This window comes from Apium graveolens, chromosome 7 (genome assembly GCF_009905375.1).
Source record: "Apium graveolens cultivar Ventura chromosome 7, ASM990537v1, whole genome shotgun sequence".
Lineage (NCBI taxonomy): Eukaryota > Viridiplantae > Streptophyta > Magnoliopsida > Apiales > Apiaceae > Apium > Apium graveolens.
Window position 1 is genome coordinate 254422056 of NC_133653.1, and position 16522 is coordinate 254438577.

General features: G+C 32.3%; 2 protein-coding genes across 2 annotated transcripts; both read left to right on the forward strand.

Annotated features, from left to right (window-relative positions):
• The first annotated feature begins 4066 nt into the window (after positions 1-4066).
• Positions 4067-6005, forward strand: LOC141672413 (bidirectional sugar transporter SWEET1-like). The gene is made up of 6 exons (XM_074479006.1): positions 4067-4341; positions 4424-4460; positions 4752-4847; positions 4959-5238; positions 5447-5566; positions 5659-6005. Exons 1-6 carry the CDS (start codon positions 4095-4097, stop codon positions 5800-5802), a joined length of 924 nt encoding a protein of 307 aa, XP_074335107.1. The 5' UTR covers positions 4067-4094; the 3' UTR covers positions 5803-6005.
• On the forward strand, positions 5970-7951 carry LOC141672414 (gibberellin 20 oxidase 3-like). Its single transcript, XM_074479007.1, has 3 exons — positions 5970-6095; positions 6472-6919; positions 7330-7951. Exons 2-3 carry the CDS (start codon positions 6501-6503, stop codon positions 7796-7798), a joined length of 888 nt encoding a protein of 295 aa, XP_074335108.1. The 5' UTR covers positions 5970-6095; positions 6472-6500; the 3' UTR covers positions 7799-7951.
• Positions 7952-16522: the final 8571 nt, after the last annotated feature.

The window sequence follows — 16522 nt, forward strand, 5'->3', positions numbered from 1 at the left end:
TGGCTGTGTTAGAATAAATTTTGTGTAAAACAGTTGTGGTCTTTCAAAGATGTAACACTGTGTGAAAAATGTCATTTCCAGGACAAATTATAGGCACGCGTCAGGAGCTACTAGCCGGTGGAAAAACTGGACTAATGCCAATGGCCTGGACACATTATTATGGTAAATATGATAACAATGAACAATAAAGTTACTTAGCCAGGGTATCGCATAATGGATTACAGCGATTCCTCAAAATTTACTGTTTCTGGTCAGGAATGGCTTGATTCTACATCTTTTCCATATGATGATGGAGTTTAATTAAAATTTGTCCTAATGTACTTTCTCGATAACAATTTACACAATATTAGCCTGCTGTTTATGTCCATGTACATTTTTCTGCCTTCATATGCATCCCATGTTTATTAGTATTGCTTAAATTTTAGGTATCACAACAACATAAATATATTTAAATAATGAAAGAACTCGAACCTAAAAACCTCCCTAAACATGCATTCTGACACATGACCTGTCACCATAGCAATGCCTATATACATGCATATACCTCTAATTTTACTATCATTTACTTTATCTTTAATTTAACTTTTATCTAATTTTGAAGTTAGAAACTTGATAAAACTTGCAGAATTGATCATATGAACTTGCAGGAATGAAGAAGAAACTAAAAACTAGATGCTCTACATTAACTAGTAAAATATTGTTCTTTATAACAAAGATATTAGCTACTGAAATATAAACCTTATTCTTGAAGTTACAGAATGAGAGAATGAGAATTATTTTTATACTACAACTAGACTATAACATAACTGCAACTAGACTATAACAGAATCATAACAAACTTTTGCTGAGTTATCAAGCTTTTGCTGAGTTGTCAGGTTGAGTTGTTAAGTCTGAAGTAATAACAGAGTGGGTATATTCAACATCCCCCCTCAAGTTAGGGGGAGAAACCATTCGTAACTTGGATAACAACTCAACCTCAAATAGCTTTCTTATTGGATGGTAAGGGTACCAAATCCCAAGTATGATTGGCATAGAATGCTTGTAATTCAGCATCAATAATAGCCTTCCAAAGTGTATTAGAACTAGCCTCTCTGTAAGAATGAGGTTCAGTGATAGTACATTTAGGAGGATCAGTAAGAGAAATGACCAAGTTGCACCAGTGGCTAGGTTTAGAAACAGTATGAAACTTATAGAAAGATAAGTAAGATAGAGGTTTATGAATTCGAGATGACTTTTGAAGAGTAGTTAAAGGAAGAGAAGGCATAAGAATAATTTCACTAAGATCATGAAGAACAGAATCAGCTGAACAAGAAAAAAGCTTATTAAGATTATCAACAGAATCAAAGTGATCAGGAGGTTCAACATCAGGTAAATCACAATGAGTGGGATCTTGATAATTTGCATCTAAAATATCTGGTACAAGATCACCAGATTCCAGACAAGTAACAGCAGAGAGATAAATTTTAGCAGGAAATAAAGTTGGTGTAGTGTGAGTGAAACGGAAAATGTGTTTCGTGGAAAATTACATCTCGAGATATAAAGAAATGATCATTAGCAAGATCTAACACTTTATAACCTTTTTGAGAACTGGATTAACCCATAAAAACACAAGCCACGGCTCTCTGATCAAATCTGCTTCTAAAATCACTAATAGTAGATGCAAAACAAAGTGTGCCAAAAACTTTCAAATGAGTCAAGGAAGGAATATTACATGTTAACCTATAGAAAGGTGTAGCATTCTGAATACTCTGTAAAGGTGTTCGGTTGATCAAATATGTGACACATAATATACTTTCGCTCTAGTATTTATCAGGAATTTTGGACTGAAAGAATAATGCTCGTGCAGTTTCCAATAAGTGTTTGTGCTTACGCGCCACAACTCCATTTTGTTGTGGATTGTAGCTACATGAGGTCTGGTGAAAAATACCTTTTTCTAAGAATTATTCTTTCATACGACCTTGACACAGTTCTGGGGCATTGTCAGATCTAACAGAAATAACTCTAGCTTTGTATTGAACTTTAACATGAGAAAGAAAGTGTATCATTACTTTCACACAATATGTTCTGTGTTTCAACATATAGACCCATGTAAACCGGCTATAGTCATCAATAATTGAAAGAAATTGATTATAACCAGTGTGTGACCTAACTTTATAAGGCCCCCACACGTCAATGTGAATCAACTCAAAAGGAATACTAGTCTTAATGCTACTATTAGGGAAAGAAAATCTACATTATTTTGCTTTTGGACAAATTTGGCAAATAACAGATTCAGTTGAACTTTGCAATCCTGACAAAGCTTATATGAGTTTTAATCTTGCAAAGGGCACATGTCCCATTCGTAAATGCCACACATGGAGATCTTCTTTGATAGCAAGAAAACTTGTATTAACTCCAGTTTTTCCCTCAGCTATGACTTTAGCAGTGCTATACAATCAGCCTTGAATTCTACCACGAAGCATCGGTTGCCTTTTCTTCAAACGGTCCTGGAATATGCATTCATGACCATTAAAACTAACGGAATATTCCAGATCTGTACATAACCTTTTAACAGAGATCAAGTGGTACTGAAAGTTGGGTATGTGTAAAACATTATGAAGAATCAAATGATGATTAACTTGCACAGAACTTGTATGCAGTATAGGTATCTGCTTACCATCTGGAATAACTATGTACTCATTCTTAACAACAATTGGTTTGTAGGAAGAAATAAACTGAGATTGGAACAGATGTGGTTTGTAGCACCACTATCTATGAGCCAACCTGTTTTAGAATCAGTTTCTGCTAGAAGGCAAAGCTTAACAACAAGCATAGTATGATCAGGGTAATTAGAAGTATTTGCTGAAGATGAAATCGATTGTTTATTCAACAAATCCATGAGCTGTTGATATTGAGCCACATATATCATAGGAGAAGCAGACTCATTGGAAGTCATAGTTGTAGTAGACATTGCTGCATTCACCTTTCTATCCTTAAAACCCTTGAAATTGGGGGGATAACCATGTATTTTAAAATAGATGTCCACATTGTGACCATTAATGTTGCAATGTGCGCAGAAGTATTTCCACATTGTGGCCATTAATGTTGCAATGTGTGCAAAAGTAAGTATTTCCTTTCCTGGTAGGTACACCTGAAGATGCAGCAGATTTTGCAGAAGTATAAGACTGCTATTTCTGAGAATTGAAATGTCCTGGCCTTGCATTCCTTTTGTTGTCAGCCAAAAAAGCCAATAATTCAGTATGATTGCTCAATTGTGATAATTCATGATGCATTTCCTCTTGAGAGAAAACTCTAAAAGCATTACACAAGTTAGGCAAGGGTTGTTGCATCAAAATATTGCCTCTAACAGTAGCAAATTTCTCATTAAGCTTTATCATGAATTACAAAAGCCTTTGATCTTGCTGCATTTTCAATACCTTTTGAGAAAAATTGCAGGTACATTTATGACAAGTGCAACAAGGAAGAGGATTTATATCACTCGTGGCATCCTATATTGTCTTAATCTCAGTGAAAAAATCTGAAACAGTCTTTGATCCCTATGTCAAATAACAATGAGTATGATCTAAACAAATTGATGAGAAAACTGTAGATTTACAGAGATTAGATACAGTATCACCTGAATTTCGATGATTCTGCTTGAAGAGAGATTAGAATATACGATCGATCACCATGGAAGCTCTGATACCATGATAAAACTTACATAATTGATCATATGAACTTGCAGGAATGAAGAAGAAACTAAAAACTAGATGCTCTACATTTACTAGTAAAATATTGTTCTTCAAAACAAAGTTATTAGCTACTGAAATATAAATCTAATTTTTGAAGTTACAAAATGAGAGAATGAGATTTGTTTTTATACTGCAACTAGACTATTACAGAATCATAATAAACTTTTGCTGAGCTGTAAAGCTTTTGCTGAGCTGTCAGGTTGAGCCGTTAAGTCTGAAGTAATAACAGAGTGGGTATATTCAACACAACTTTTGAAAAAATCCTTCTTGATTTTAATACTTGATCTATTTTTGGAAAAGGACCCATAAATTTTAATTCTTAGGTGGTGAGTATTTTTTGTACATATTGCATACAGCATATGCATGCACTTCTTTGCGTCTAGTATGTGTGTGTCATGTTTGTCCTTTCTTCTATGTAAGCCTCTGCTCGACTGCTCTCCACTAATTTCTACAGAGCTTCACAGAATTAGCCAAGGAATTATTCATTCTTGGTTTTTAAATTGTTTGAGTAATCTTTGTTTGGTTTCTCCATCTGGGCTGCTCTTTTTTCCTGGAAGGGCCGGTGTACTTGAAATGACTCACTTTCTGCACCCAGCTTTTGGGATTTTTGGTGAGTTTTTGAGTTTCATTGATGGTTTTTGTTTGTGTTGTGTTTGTAAGTAATGGGTGGTTTTTGGTTTTTGCTAAAACAGGGGTTTTGACTGGCTTGTTCCTTTTCTTGGTTCCTGTGTAAGTATTTTCAAGAACTGTTCTTTATGTTTCAAGATTATACTCTGTGTTTGTAAAGAGATATTGGGTTTTTTCTAGCTATTTTTTCATTGAGTAACTGAAAAGAATTTGTGCTTAATTTTTTTATGTATACATGTTATGGCCATCTTTTGTTGTTGTTCTCCTTGAGTTTTCTTTGGTTGTAGTACTGTTCCATTACCCCTTTTTTCAATTTGTGTAAAAGTCTCTCTCTCTCTCTCTCTCTCTCTCTCTCTCAAGTTGTTGATTGAAGTTTGATGGGATATATGACAGTATCACTTTCAAAAGGATCCTACTGAACAAATCTACAGAGCAATTTTCAGGCATACCATATGTGATGACCCTCCTCAATTGCCTGCTTTGTGCTTGGTAATTTTTATATTACGATATTTTGCTTCATGTTGTGACTTGTTCAATGTTATCACATTGTGTGTGTGTGTCTCTATTTTCTGGTTTGCTAAAATTATAATCACTGTATAGGTATGGATTGCCTTTTGTGTCACCAAACAACATACTAGTTTTGGTGGTAAATGGTACTGGCGCAGTGATTGAATTTATTTATGTTCTCATGTTTCTCATATATGCTCCCAAGAAAGAGAAGACGAAGATTTTTGGAATCCTCATGATTGTCCTCACTCTTTTCGCCACTATTGCCTTTGTCTCTGTCTTCGCTCTTCATCATAAAAAGCGCAAGGTTTTCTGTGGTTTTGCTGCTTCAATTTTCTCTGTTATAATGTATGGCTCCCCTCTTTCTGTCATGGTAAGAACACTTATTAGAATTTTCGGTTAGTGTTGTTTTAATATGTTGAGCGGTGAAATATTTTTTCATTTGGATCATAAAAATATGACTTTGATATCCTGTACCTTGAAACCATATGGTCATTCCATTGATTCTACGCGTTTTAATATGCTCTCCTGTACATATAAGGCTCTTGTTTTCTTATTGATCATGTGAACTGAATGTGCAGAGGATGGTGATTAGAACAAAGAGTGTTGAGTACATGCCCTTCTTCTTGTCTCTCTGCAGTTTCCTTTGTGGAACTTCTTGGTTTATTTATGGCCTTTTGGGAAATGACCCCTTTGTAGCTGTAAGTAGCTTCTTTGTGGTCTTATAAGTTACTAAACTATGTGTGTTTGTGTTAGTCTGATCTAATGCATTCACATAAACTGTTGTTTGCAGTCTTCAAATGGTTTTGGAAGTGGGCTGGGAATACTGCAGCTGATTCTGTACGCAACTTACTGCGGAAACAAAGGCCAGACCAAGAAAACTGCTGATGGATCATCTCTGGAAGTAGGGCAGGACAATCAAGAAGACTCCAAGTAGGCAGAACATTATCTGCACTACAATCTCTAGTTTTTAGCTGCTTGTCAATGTAATGTACTCAGGTTAAACTCTCAAGTTGAGCTCTTGTTTTTCTTTTCCTAGTTGGCTATTTAGCTACCTTTTGTAATGTTTGAATGTTTTCTGTTTGATTCAAAATGTATAACATTTTCTAATCTCTGTTGGTTTCTGATAAATTTTAGAGGATGCTGCAAAATTTGGGAAATCATTTTTGCTAATCTTGTTTACAGCTTGTTGCAATTAGTAAGATAGGAGGGACGTCTCAAAAAACAGAGGTAATTAATTATACTTTGTAGAAAACTCTTAATTTTGAAAATGAAAATGATTTTTTACCTTCTTTTTAAATATGAATATTTTAAAACCATCTCCAAAAGAGACTCAAAAGTCTAAATGTAAAGAAATCATCCATATCTACTGTAAGAGTAAATCTGAATTTTAAAGTCAGAACATTATCTAAAAATGTAAAGAAATCATATAGTATATCTACTATAAGAGATTATAAAATTTCAAATATTTATTCACAACATTTTCTAAAACTACAACATTCACCACTCTATAAAAACTACATTATGGTCTCAAACAATAGCAATATTTTCCAATGGCTTTACTAACTTCTTCTCAAACTCTCCCTCTGTTCTCTCTTTCCAAAAGGACCAAAACTTGGCACCTACACAATTAATATGGCCAAAAGAAGATTTAATCCAGGCCTAAGAAGAGCCAATGCCCCAATCATCGATCTAGCAGGCTTCCTAGCCAATGACAAGGCTGCAACAGCTGCCACTGTTGAGCTCCTACGTGCTGCATGCACGGACCATGGCTTTTTCCAAGTGACTAACCATGGAGTTGATGAGGCTGTTATTCAAGCTGCTCATGATGAAATTGATGCATTGTTCAATCTTCCTACGAACGAGAAGCTGAGGTTGAGGAGGCAAAATGGCAGCGTTTGGGGATACTCTGGTGCTCATGCAGATCGATTTGCAAAAAAATTGCCCTGGAAGGAGACTTACTCGTTTAAATTTTATCATGCTAGTGGACCTGAGGAGAAGATTGTTGTTGACTACTTTGACACTGTCCTAGGAAAAGAATTCATCAAGACAGGGTAAGATAATATATGGAGATATTAAAGTATATCACCCTTTTCATTTTCATTTTTTTTTGCTATTGCCCTCGCACGCCCTCCTTATTTTCAACAAAGTTTGAATAGGCGTCATAGAGTTTTTATCGAGAAACCAACGGCCAAATTGTGTAGCTATGTGTATTTGAGTTATCCAAATATCTGAATTTTCCAAAACTATTGGAGTTCTCCAAGAATCAATATTTGAAGTTTTGCAAATATTGGAAATATTATTTTGATAAGTTTATCTCAAAACCATGAATCCATGATCTATTTATCAAACGGTATCTCTTTGTTTAATTATAGAAAATTAAATTTAAATTTCTTACTTTAAGTTTTTATGCCTGGATATTTTACCTTGGATACTGATTTAATTGATATTATTTGGGGTGCAGGCTGGTGTATCAAATATACTGTGAACAGATGAACAAACTAGCTATGGCATTATTTGAACTTGTGGAAGTGAGCTTAGGTGTGGAAGCTGAGCAATACTACAGGAAATTATTCGAAGAAGGGAGTTCAATTATGAGGAGCAACTTCTATCCGAAATGCGAGCAGCCTGAGCTAGTCTTAGGGACCGGACCTCACGCTGATCCAACCGCAATAACTATACTTCATCAGGATCAAGTTGGAGGTCTCCAAGTCTTTTCAGATAACAAATGGAAATCCGTTGGTCCTTGCCTTAATGCCCTTGTTATCAACTTGGTTTTGAGAGCTCCTGAGAAGATAGTTGAGGCTGATGGAGGGATAAGAAAGTATCCTGATTTCAAGGGGGCTGATTTGTATGATTTTACTCAGAATCATCACAGGGTTGATGGTGCTACTCTTGATAACTTCCGTTGGCTTCGCGCCCTCTGCTGCTAATTAGGCCTCAATCAACTCCCGCCCGCACCGCACCGCTTGTTGTCATATGTTCATGTCGTCGAACTTTTATTTTTTCAATTGATATTTTGTCGATAGTTATGTTTTTCCTTTGAATGTTGGTTAAAAAAGTTTATGGTAATATAACAATTTACCATTACTAGTGATAACCCGTGCCGAAATCAAAATATCAATATTTAATAATGATTATAAAAATTTATTTTTTTTTCATAAAATATATAATAAATAAAATTGTACGATTATTGCAATTTTCATTTTTAAATTATATGTAGCTTTCATTAATTCAAATCTTATTATAATAACAAACTCAACGTTATTATGTATCTTTTGTTCAAAAAGACATAACTAATATTTTAAATCAAAACTTTAGTCGCGACACGATTGATGGATAATTTAACAAAAAATTAAATCAACAGCACTAAGTAATTGCATATTAAATTTCTTATTGATAGCTGAATTTGTGTTTTTATATAGTTTTTGATTGCATAATTTTTTCTGATAAAATATTCATTATGTATGTATAAATTTGCAATTGGAGCTAAAATAACATTCTATATGTATGAATCTAGAAATTACAATGTATATACAATTTTGTTTATATAAAAACAATATAAATATGTGATATATAACAATCAAAAAATGGGTAAAGTATTAAATATAGAATTATAAGTCATATATGAATAAAAAATAATAAAAATGGTATATTTAGAGCTATAGCAAAATTTAAAAAAGGCTGAAACCAAAGGTTCGTAAAACCGAAAAGAGGTGAAACCAAAGTATATTCCTTAAAAGATGATTTCCCTATTAATTAATAATAACACTGTTTAAAGGATTCCATTTTATTATTTTAATAAAAAAATAAAAAAAAATTATACGAAAAAATAGAAATATCATAATTATAATATGATTCCAATCTATATTTTGTTAAGAAAACAACACAGAACTTTACATACATGAAAGAGAACTATAAGGGTGAAACCAAAATACGACGTAATCGTACTAAGATAAAACTAAGTACCCTGTCAACAAATAATTTGGAGTTCTACGAAAATAGAATTGTAATCATATTACGGTTTGAACAATTTAATTATTTTTTAGTGGTGAAACCAAAATATAACTTTTTATAATATTCATACCATTTTATTTAAAATGGAATTCTACCAACAAATTAAAAAAATTCTAACTTAAAATTTCAATTTAAACACATGGCCTATTTACTTGGTCGTGGTTTATATTTCTCGGAACCTATTTAGTTGAGCCAATTTATGAACTTATTTATTTTAAAATATAATTAAAAATAGGATTCAAACCTATAAAAATTATAAAAAATTATGACTTATAAAAAATTTAATAATGAGTAAAAATAATACATATACAATTATAAGTCATATAGGAATAAAAAGGGATAAAAATATTACACTTGGAGTTATAAAAGGTGAAACCAAAAGGTGGTGAAACTAAAAAATAAGTGAATATGTTTCGTTTATTAATAAAGAAAACGGGTAAAAATAATACATATAAAATTATAAGTCATATAGGAATCAAAATGGATAAAAATATTACACCTAAAGTTACACCATGAATCATAAAAACAAAAAAACAAAAGTTGATAGAACCAAAAAATAAGTGAAAACAAAGTATCATTTAAAAAATTTATTAATAAAAAAAACGGGTAAAAATAATATATATATATATATATAATTATAAGCCATATAAGAATAAAAAGGATAATAATACAATTAGAGTTAGAGTTATAACATGAATCATGAAAAGTGAAACCAAAAGATGGTGGTACCAAAAAAATAAGTGAAATCAAGTAACACTTGAAATAAGGTTTCGCTTATTAATAAAGGTTATTAATGGGACATGGATATCAGTACAAATCTCGTGTGCTCCCGAGTTTGAAAATGAAAATGGAAAGAGAATGAGAATTTTAAAATTTTGTTAACGAGGTACGCTCCCAGGTTTTTTGCTACAGAAAAGAAATGATTCGGTAAGCCGAAAACTTTCTTCCCAAAACTGGAAAGATTTGAAAAAATTCTATTACATACATATCATTTTTTTTATTTCCTTTCTCTCCTCAACAACACAAATTCAGGAGCATATGAATGATTCATTTTTTATTATTATTTTTTTCTCTTTTTTTCCCTCTATCTCTTCGCTTCTCTCCTCCCCAAAAATCCGCCGGAAACGAAAGCTATTAACTACAAGTACAACATGCCTGTTTTTGAGGGAAATAAGAAAAAAATACTACATGCCTGCAGGCCTAGACAGTTATATAAGCTTTGTACGGGTACATGGGCCTCTGTTTGCTGCTAACAGTAAGGCCCAATAGTAAGATCAGCCTGCAAACACACTGATTGGCTTGGAAACTGGACTTGGGCTTCACGTAGTAGAGTACAACTGCACTCTGACAAAATTTTTATCTTAAAATATTATTAGCCATTAATAATTTAAAATTGTCTTTTCTAAGCTATGTTTCCGGTTAATTTTTCTCCTACAAAGCTTGGGCTTTAATTCAAGTCAGGTTGTTGGCGAGTTCGACCGACTCGAACTCGTTTAAATGAGCTCGAGTCAACTCGTTTAACTCGGTTCATGAGCTAACCGACTTGAACTCGTTTAAAGTCGAGTTCGGATAAATATTTAGACTTATTAAGTTAAATGAGCCAATTTGATCCGATTAATCTCGGCTCGAAACTCAGCTCGCTCGACCCAAATTACACACATGAAACAAGTAGAAGCAACTAGGTAAAATTTGTCAAGAAACACTAAACAATAAAACAACCACCGAGACTGAGTGAAGCCAATAATTGGGTACAGTCGTCAATCATAACAGACATTCCTAATACAAACTATTCACAATGCGTCTTATTTTTTAGTTGCAGAGTCAACATATGTTTTCTGGTCCTGCCGTAAACTTGATCTATGATGTGGAGTCACATTTATCATTTTTTAACTTGCAAATATATATGTGTATTACATCTTATTATCAAATTAGTTGAAGCATGTACATTACACAAACATAAACATATGTTTTCTAGTTTCTTGCTGTAAGTTTAATATTTTTTAAATGACGTGATTAGACATTTATTATATTTTAATTTATGAATAAATATATATTACATCTCAATATTTTATTATAAAAAAAATACTGTCTCCGTCCCAACCAATTCTTTACGTTTGGTTTGGGCACGGAGATTAAGAAATATGTATAAAGTAGTGAAAAAGAGAAAGAAAAGTGGATGAAGTGGTGAGATCCATTGTTTTTTAATGTATAAAAGAGAGATAGTGGAGTAAAAGTAGTGTGAAAAGAAAGAAAAAATGGAAAAGTGATGGAATCCATTGACTATTTGTGCTAAGTTTTGAAATATAAAAAATTAGATTAAACATCACAAAAAGGAAAGTGTAAGGAAATGGTTGGGACAGATGCAGAGGGAGTATCAAATATGTATCTTAAGACATCAAAAGTTTACTAAACGTTTGAGAGTATAGCATTCCTCAAAACTCAAAAGTTTTACCCATACATAGGTGAGTCATAGGTTGACTTCAATAGGAAACTATTTAACACTGAAATAGAAGTTGGAGTCTATTTTATGCAGTTGGGTAGAGTCCGGAGTAACAAGTAACGACGAAACCAGGAAAATATGGTAAATAAAAGAAAAAACAGTCTACATTCTCACTGCAACATAAATACAAAGTTTGGAGTTCACCCCGTCTGAGATGATATTCGACATATTTTAATTTGTTAATTTTTATGGAATCCACTTTCTTTAAATATCTTGGAAATCACTTATGTTCTGCAAATTAAATATTGCATAAAAATATTATAAAATATATTATTTTGTGAATCATGCTCTACAAAAATCCTTATTTTATTCAAAATCTTGAATATCATATATGTACTGCACGTAAAATATTACAAAAATATTTTGTTTTGCAAAACATGTTAAGTTTGCAGAACATACACATTCTACTTATTAAAATTAAATGATTTTCAATAATTTTAATGAATTAGTGATACTCGTAAAACATACTTCACAAAATAATATATTTTATAGTATTTTGATTGCAGACATATGTGGTTTCCGAGGTCTTCGATAAAAAAAGCGGTCTCCGTAGAACTTTTCTCTATATATGCGGAGTCAAATTTAATTATTATAAAAATTTTTTAATTATATATAAATTAAACGTAAATATTTAAAAATGATTTTGAAACCAGTTCGTAGTAAATACATTTTCTGTAAAACAATTGCTCCAAAACTTCTCGAATCAAATATCAACAAATAAAATAAAATTCTAAAAAATTAAGTTTAGGAATTGAATTGCAAAATCATTAAAAACTTGAAATGAAGAGAGAAGAGATAAAGCCTGAATTCGAAACCGCAGTTGCATCAAATTGTTTGAGCCACCATCATGTCTGTGACCATAGGCAATACAATACATGGTTTATAACGATATGGTAGCCCACAGAATCTTAACAAAATAAAGCCTGATGAGTGGCCATGATTGAGGAAGGTGCATGATAGGACTGTATGCCGACAAGTAGAGGATTGGATCCCAACCTGATTTTATATAGGAAAGAGAATCTTCTTTTTAACAACTCCAACTGTCATCGGAGACAGTGCTGATCAACTAGCTTTAGACGGCCGTTATCTCCGTTTATCATTCTTATTATTTAGTTTTGCACAAAATAGTTATAATAATAAAATTAATATTAGTTATAAGTTTGAAAATTAAATTTTAACTAATTATACTTTGGATCTATCATAAATTATTTATCTGATAATTTGTAAATTTATGTCCTCAAAATTAGAAATCTTCTAGATTAATTTATATATATATATATATATTCAAACAAAATTTTTCCAGCTCGATTCTGGGAAAATTCACGATTAATAGTTATTATTTAATTCCTTATAATATATTTTACATTGAATTTTTCAAGCTTAATTTGAAAAGAAATCATGATTTTATAATTATGTGTCATTATTCAACCTTTTTAATATGGCTTAGAATTTATATTTATGAAAAAATAGGAAATTAATTTAAATAATATTATTATTTAAAATTTTTGTTTAAAATAAATTCAGTTAAATTGTTTCGTATAATGATTTAATTTTTGTTAAAACACCAAAAATAGAAAGAAATTTCAGAAAAAATACTACCTCCGTCCTACTTATATTTTTAGATTTTTTTTCACACATGCAATTTAAGATAATTATAAATTGTAGTTTGTAATTTATTTTTAAATTTTATAAAAAAAATATTATTTTTATTTAAAAAAAAATAAATAAATTATATAACTATATTTAATAAAATATTAAAATATTCATAATATAAAGATTTCAGGACGGGGGAGGGAGTAATAAAACTTGCCGGAGCGAATTTATAGTGTTTTAAGCAACAAGGACCTGATAACGGTAGTGTTGAGAATGCGAACGTAACACGTGACTGAATCTGCACAATCAAGGTCCTTTATAATTTACCAAATGTCAAGCATGATAGTGGATGGGGTAACCCATACATGAACGATACAGTGGTTAATCGGACCTAATCGATTAAGGTTCCGATTGGAGATTTGACTATTAAAAATTAGATATGTTATATAAAATTTTTAGTCAAAATTATATGAATTTGACTATTAAAATCAAATAAAAATTATAAATTGAGACAGAACAAATATATATATAATTTCTTTTATAATACGAGCGCTAAATTTTCTTGGACAACTTATCAAAAATATCTCACGTCAAATTCGAGTTACCACAGTTTTGGTAGAGATATTATTTCATAACATGGCCATAACAAGCTTGTTTGGTGTTAATGATATGACATGTTAAGCCCAATTTTTTATATTTTAATAGAGCTCCTCAATTAACATAATATCAGAACTATAATCGGGACAAAACCTAATTATAATTGAAAGCATATATGCTCTTGGTAAATTCAATTTCTTATATCATAAAGTTTTAGAAAAACTGATCACCTAACATGGCATCTGATCTCTGATTGTAAGAAAATTCAAATATTAATTGAAAATATTAATATTGTACTTTACTCGTCCCAAAATGTACTTTGCCCGGGCCAAAATGGGACAAAATCTCCGCAATGGTAGGATAAAACACCTAGTAATCCACCTTTCAAATCCGAATAAACAAATTTTTGAGTGAGACATATGTTAATTATATGAGATTTGATTTTAGAATGTCCCAATTTCGCACACTTGAAATTTTACGAGAGTTTATCACTTAATATGATATAAGAACTCTCTGATGGAGGGATGTCTCAAGCTTGAGTCCCTCGTACTACCTGATATTTTCAACAATTATTAAAAAAATTAATATTATATTATGATAAATCGAAAAAAGGGACGAGATCTCTGGCGCGTAACTAAAAAATATGTACGGTAATGGGTCCAAAAGGGACGAGATACTATGTTCGAGAATGAGAGTATCTCCATGATCGACACCCCTTAATTTTGCCACATAATAAAAAATATTATATTTTATATTTTCTTTTCCAAATTAATTTTAACACTTATTTTTTAAAAATACAATAATTGTGATTTTAGTGTTAGACCATCTGCAATCCATAAAATTAAAACAGTATAGTTTTTATACAATTTTAATGTCAAAAATTACATCAAATATATTTTCGATACTAAAATTTGGTATGACACTATTAATTTGAAATAAAATTTACATTTTTATAAATTGAATTGAAAGTGCTTTTACACTAAAATTTACCTTATTGTATTATTCTAAAGTTAAATTGGAGTTGCTTTTGCAATAATTTAAAAGACGTTCATGTTATCAAGGGCAACCCTTTTTTTGAAAGAAAAGGGCAACCTTAAAATTCTTTCCCTAAGAAAACACAACCTTAAAATTACTAAGGTAAAAGTCGATATATAAGCTTTATTTAAACAAACAATAATTAAATTCACAAAACGGGGAATATGATTGCTATAAATGATTCGAAATGATGTCAAAGACGTGTTTATCCTTTCTGATCTCTTCGACCCCCTATTGCTGACGTCATGGGTTATCAGCAACATCAAATGTGCCCCTAATTTTATATTTTCTTTATTGAAAATAAATAATTTAATATTATAAATGTAATACAATCACAGGATGCAAAATGTTCATTCAATGTTAAAAAAACTTGCAAGCTCATAGATATATCCAAAAAAACAATGAAAAACGACTTGTATTTTTATTATTTATTATCTTAATTGTCGCAAAATCAATTAATTAATATACCAATTAATAAAACACTCAATATATATAGCATGTTTAATATTACAGGTAGAGTTACAAATAAAAAATAAAGGCTAGAATCTCTAATTATTAAAAAATAACCTAATTCCTTAATTAATAAAATTTAAATAAAGTTGATAGAGAATAAAATAAACCCTAATTGTATAGGTAATATCGCATTAATTATGTCTGAATTGGGCTGGCAATTAAACCCATTAGAAAAGGCCCAAAACCCTAAATATTAATTAATTTCGTAATTAGTTAATATGGGATAAATCAACTAATAAATAAAGTCCAATTGAGGATACAATTCCTTGAAGATTGACCTCCAAGGAACCTCATGGGATAAGGAACCAGTGTCCTACTTTCTATAAAGTAGGACTCCAAAGTCCATTCTAATTTAGAGAATTGCACACCAAGTCTTCTAACTCTAATCCAATTTAAGGACTCCCAACATTTATAAAAGAGGCATCACCCCAAAAATCAGAACTACGTTTTTTGGCTTGATTCTCTAGATTACAGAGATACGTAGGCATCTCGTAAAGACAGAGTTAAACTACGAAACACGAGAGCAGCCATTAAAGGTCTTGAACTCCCGAATCTTAGTAATAACTACAACAATTAATATACCCTAGTTTTTTATCCATAACATTTGGCGCCGACTGTGGGACAGCATAACAACAACCATGGCGAGAACATGGAGTGGAAACAGCGCCCCTGAAGGAACACCAGCTGGGATGATTCGAACGATTTCGTCAACGGTGGAGGTACCTCCTCATTCAACCTATGCCGCCACCCAAGGAGGAGCCCAGGTAGGGGAAACTGAACCTCAGGCACAAGGGCCGATTTCCCCGGCTCCTCATCGGGCGAATTCCCAACTTTAACAACTACAAACACCTGTGAATTATCGACCTGTTGGGTATGAGTATTCAACTATTGTGAACACTAACCCCCTTATAGGATGGCCTTTACCCCGAGGTTGGAGAAAGTGGGCATGCTAATCGGGGTGAAGCACAAGGGCAGACACCCCAATATATACGTGCCTTGGCTCCTATCCCTGGGGATCAAGAATTCTCTGGTCCTTACACTGAGAGAGACTCCGAATCTTCAGATGATGATATGGCCCCAAGAAGGAGGCGTGCTGGTAAAGAGACGATGCCTGATGGTAACCAGCGCATTAGAAGCACCCGAGGGACGAATCCCCAAGAAGTGCAGGAGAGAATCAGGGCTCACGAAGCTGAGATTCAAAGGTTGAAGGGCGACTTAGAGGCGCACTAGACCTCCAGACCCCCACTACCTCCAAGGGGGAGAAATCCTCCTCCAATCATAGACCTGGATGGTCCGTTACAGAGAAGGACTGTTGTCCCCATATCTAAAGAAAGTTCAAGATGCCCACCATCAAAGCTTATGATGGCACTGGAGATCCCGCTAATCATGTCAGGACATTCTC

What these genes read in the sequence shown, in the direction of transcription:
- LOC141672413 (XM_074479006.1), top strand. Translation starts at nt 4,095, where the DNA reads ATGCACTTCTTTGCGTCTAGTATGTGTGTGTCATGTTTGTCCTTTCTT. An exon ending in CCCAGCTTTTGGGATTTTTG is followed by an intron (nt 4,342 to 4,423) that starts GTGAGTTTTTGA and finishes TTGCTAAAACAG; the next exon opens with GGGTTTTGACTGGCTTGTTC. An exon ending in AATTGCCTGCTTTGTGCTTG is followed by an intron (nt 4,848 to 4,958) that starts GTAATTTTTATA and finishes ATCACTGTATAG; the next exon opens with GTATGGATTGCCTTTTGTGT.
- LOC141672414 (XM_074479007.1), top strand. Translation starts at nt 6,501, where the DNA reads ATGGCCAAAAGAAGATTTAATCCAGGCCTAAGAAGAGCCAATGCCCCA. An exon ending in AAAGAATTCATCAAGACAGG is followed by an intron (nt 6,920 to 7,329) that starts GTAAGATAATAT and finishes TTTGGGGTGCAG; the next exon opens with GCTGGTGTATCAAATATACT.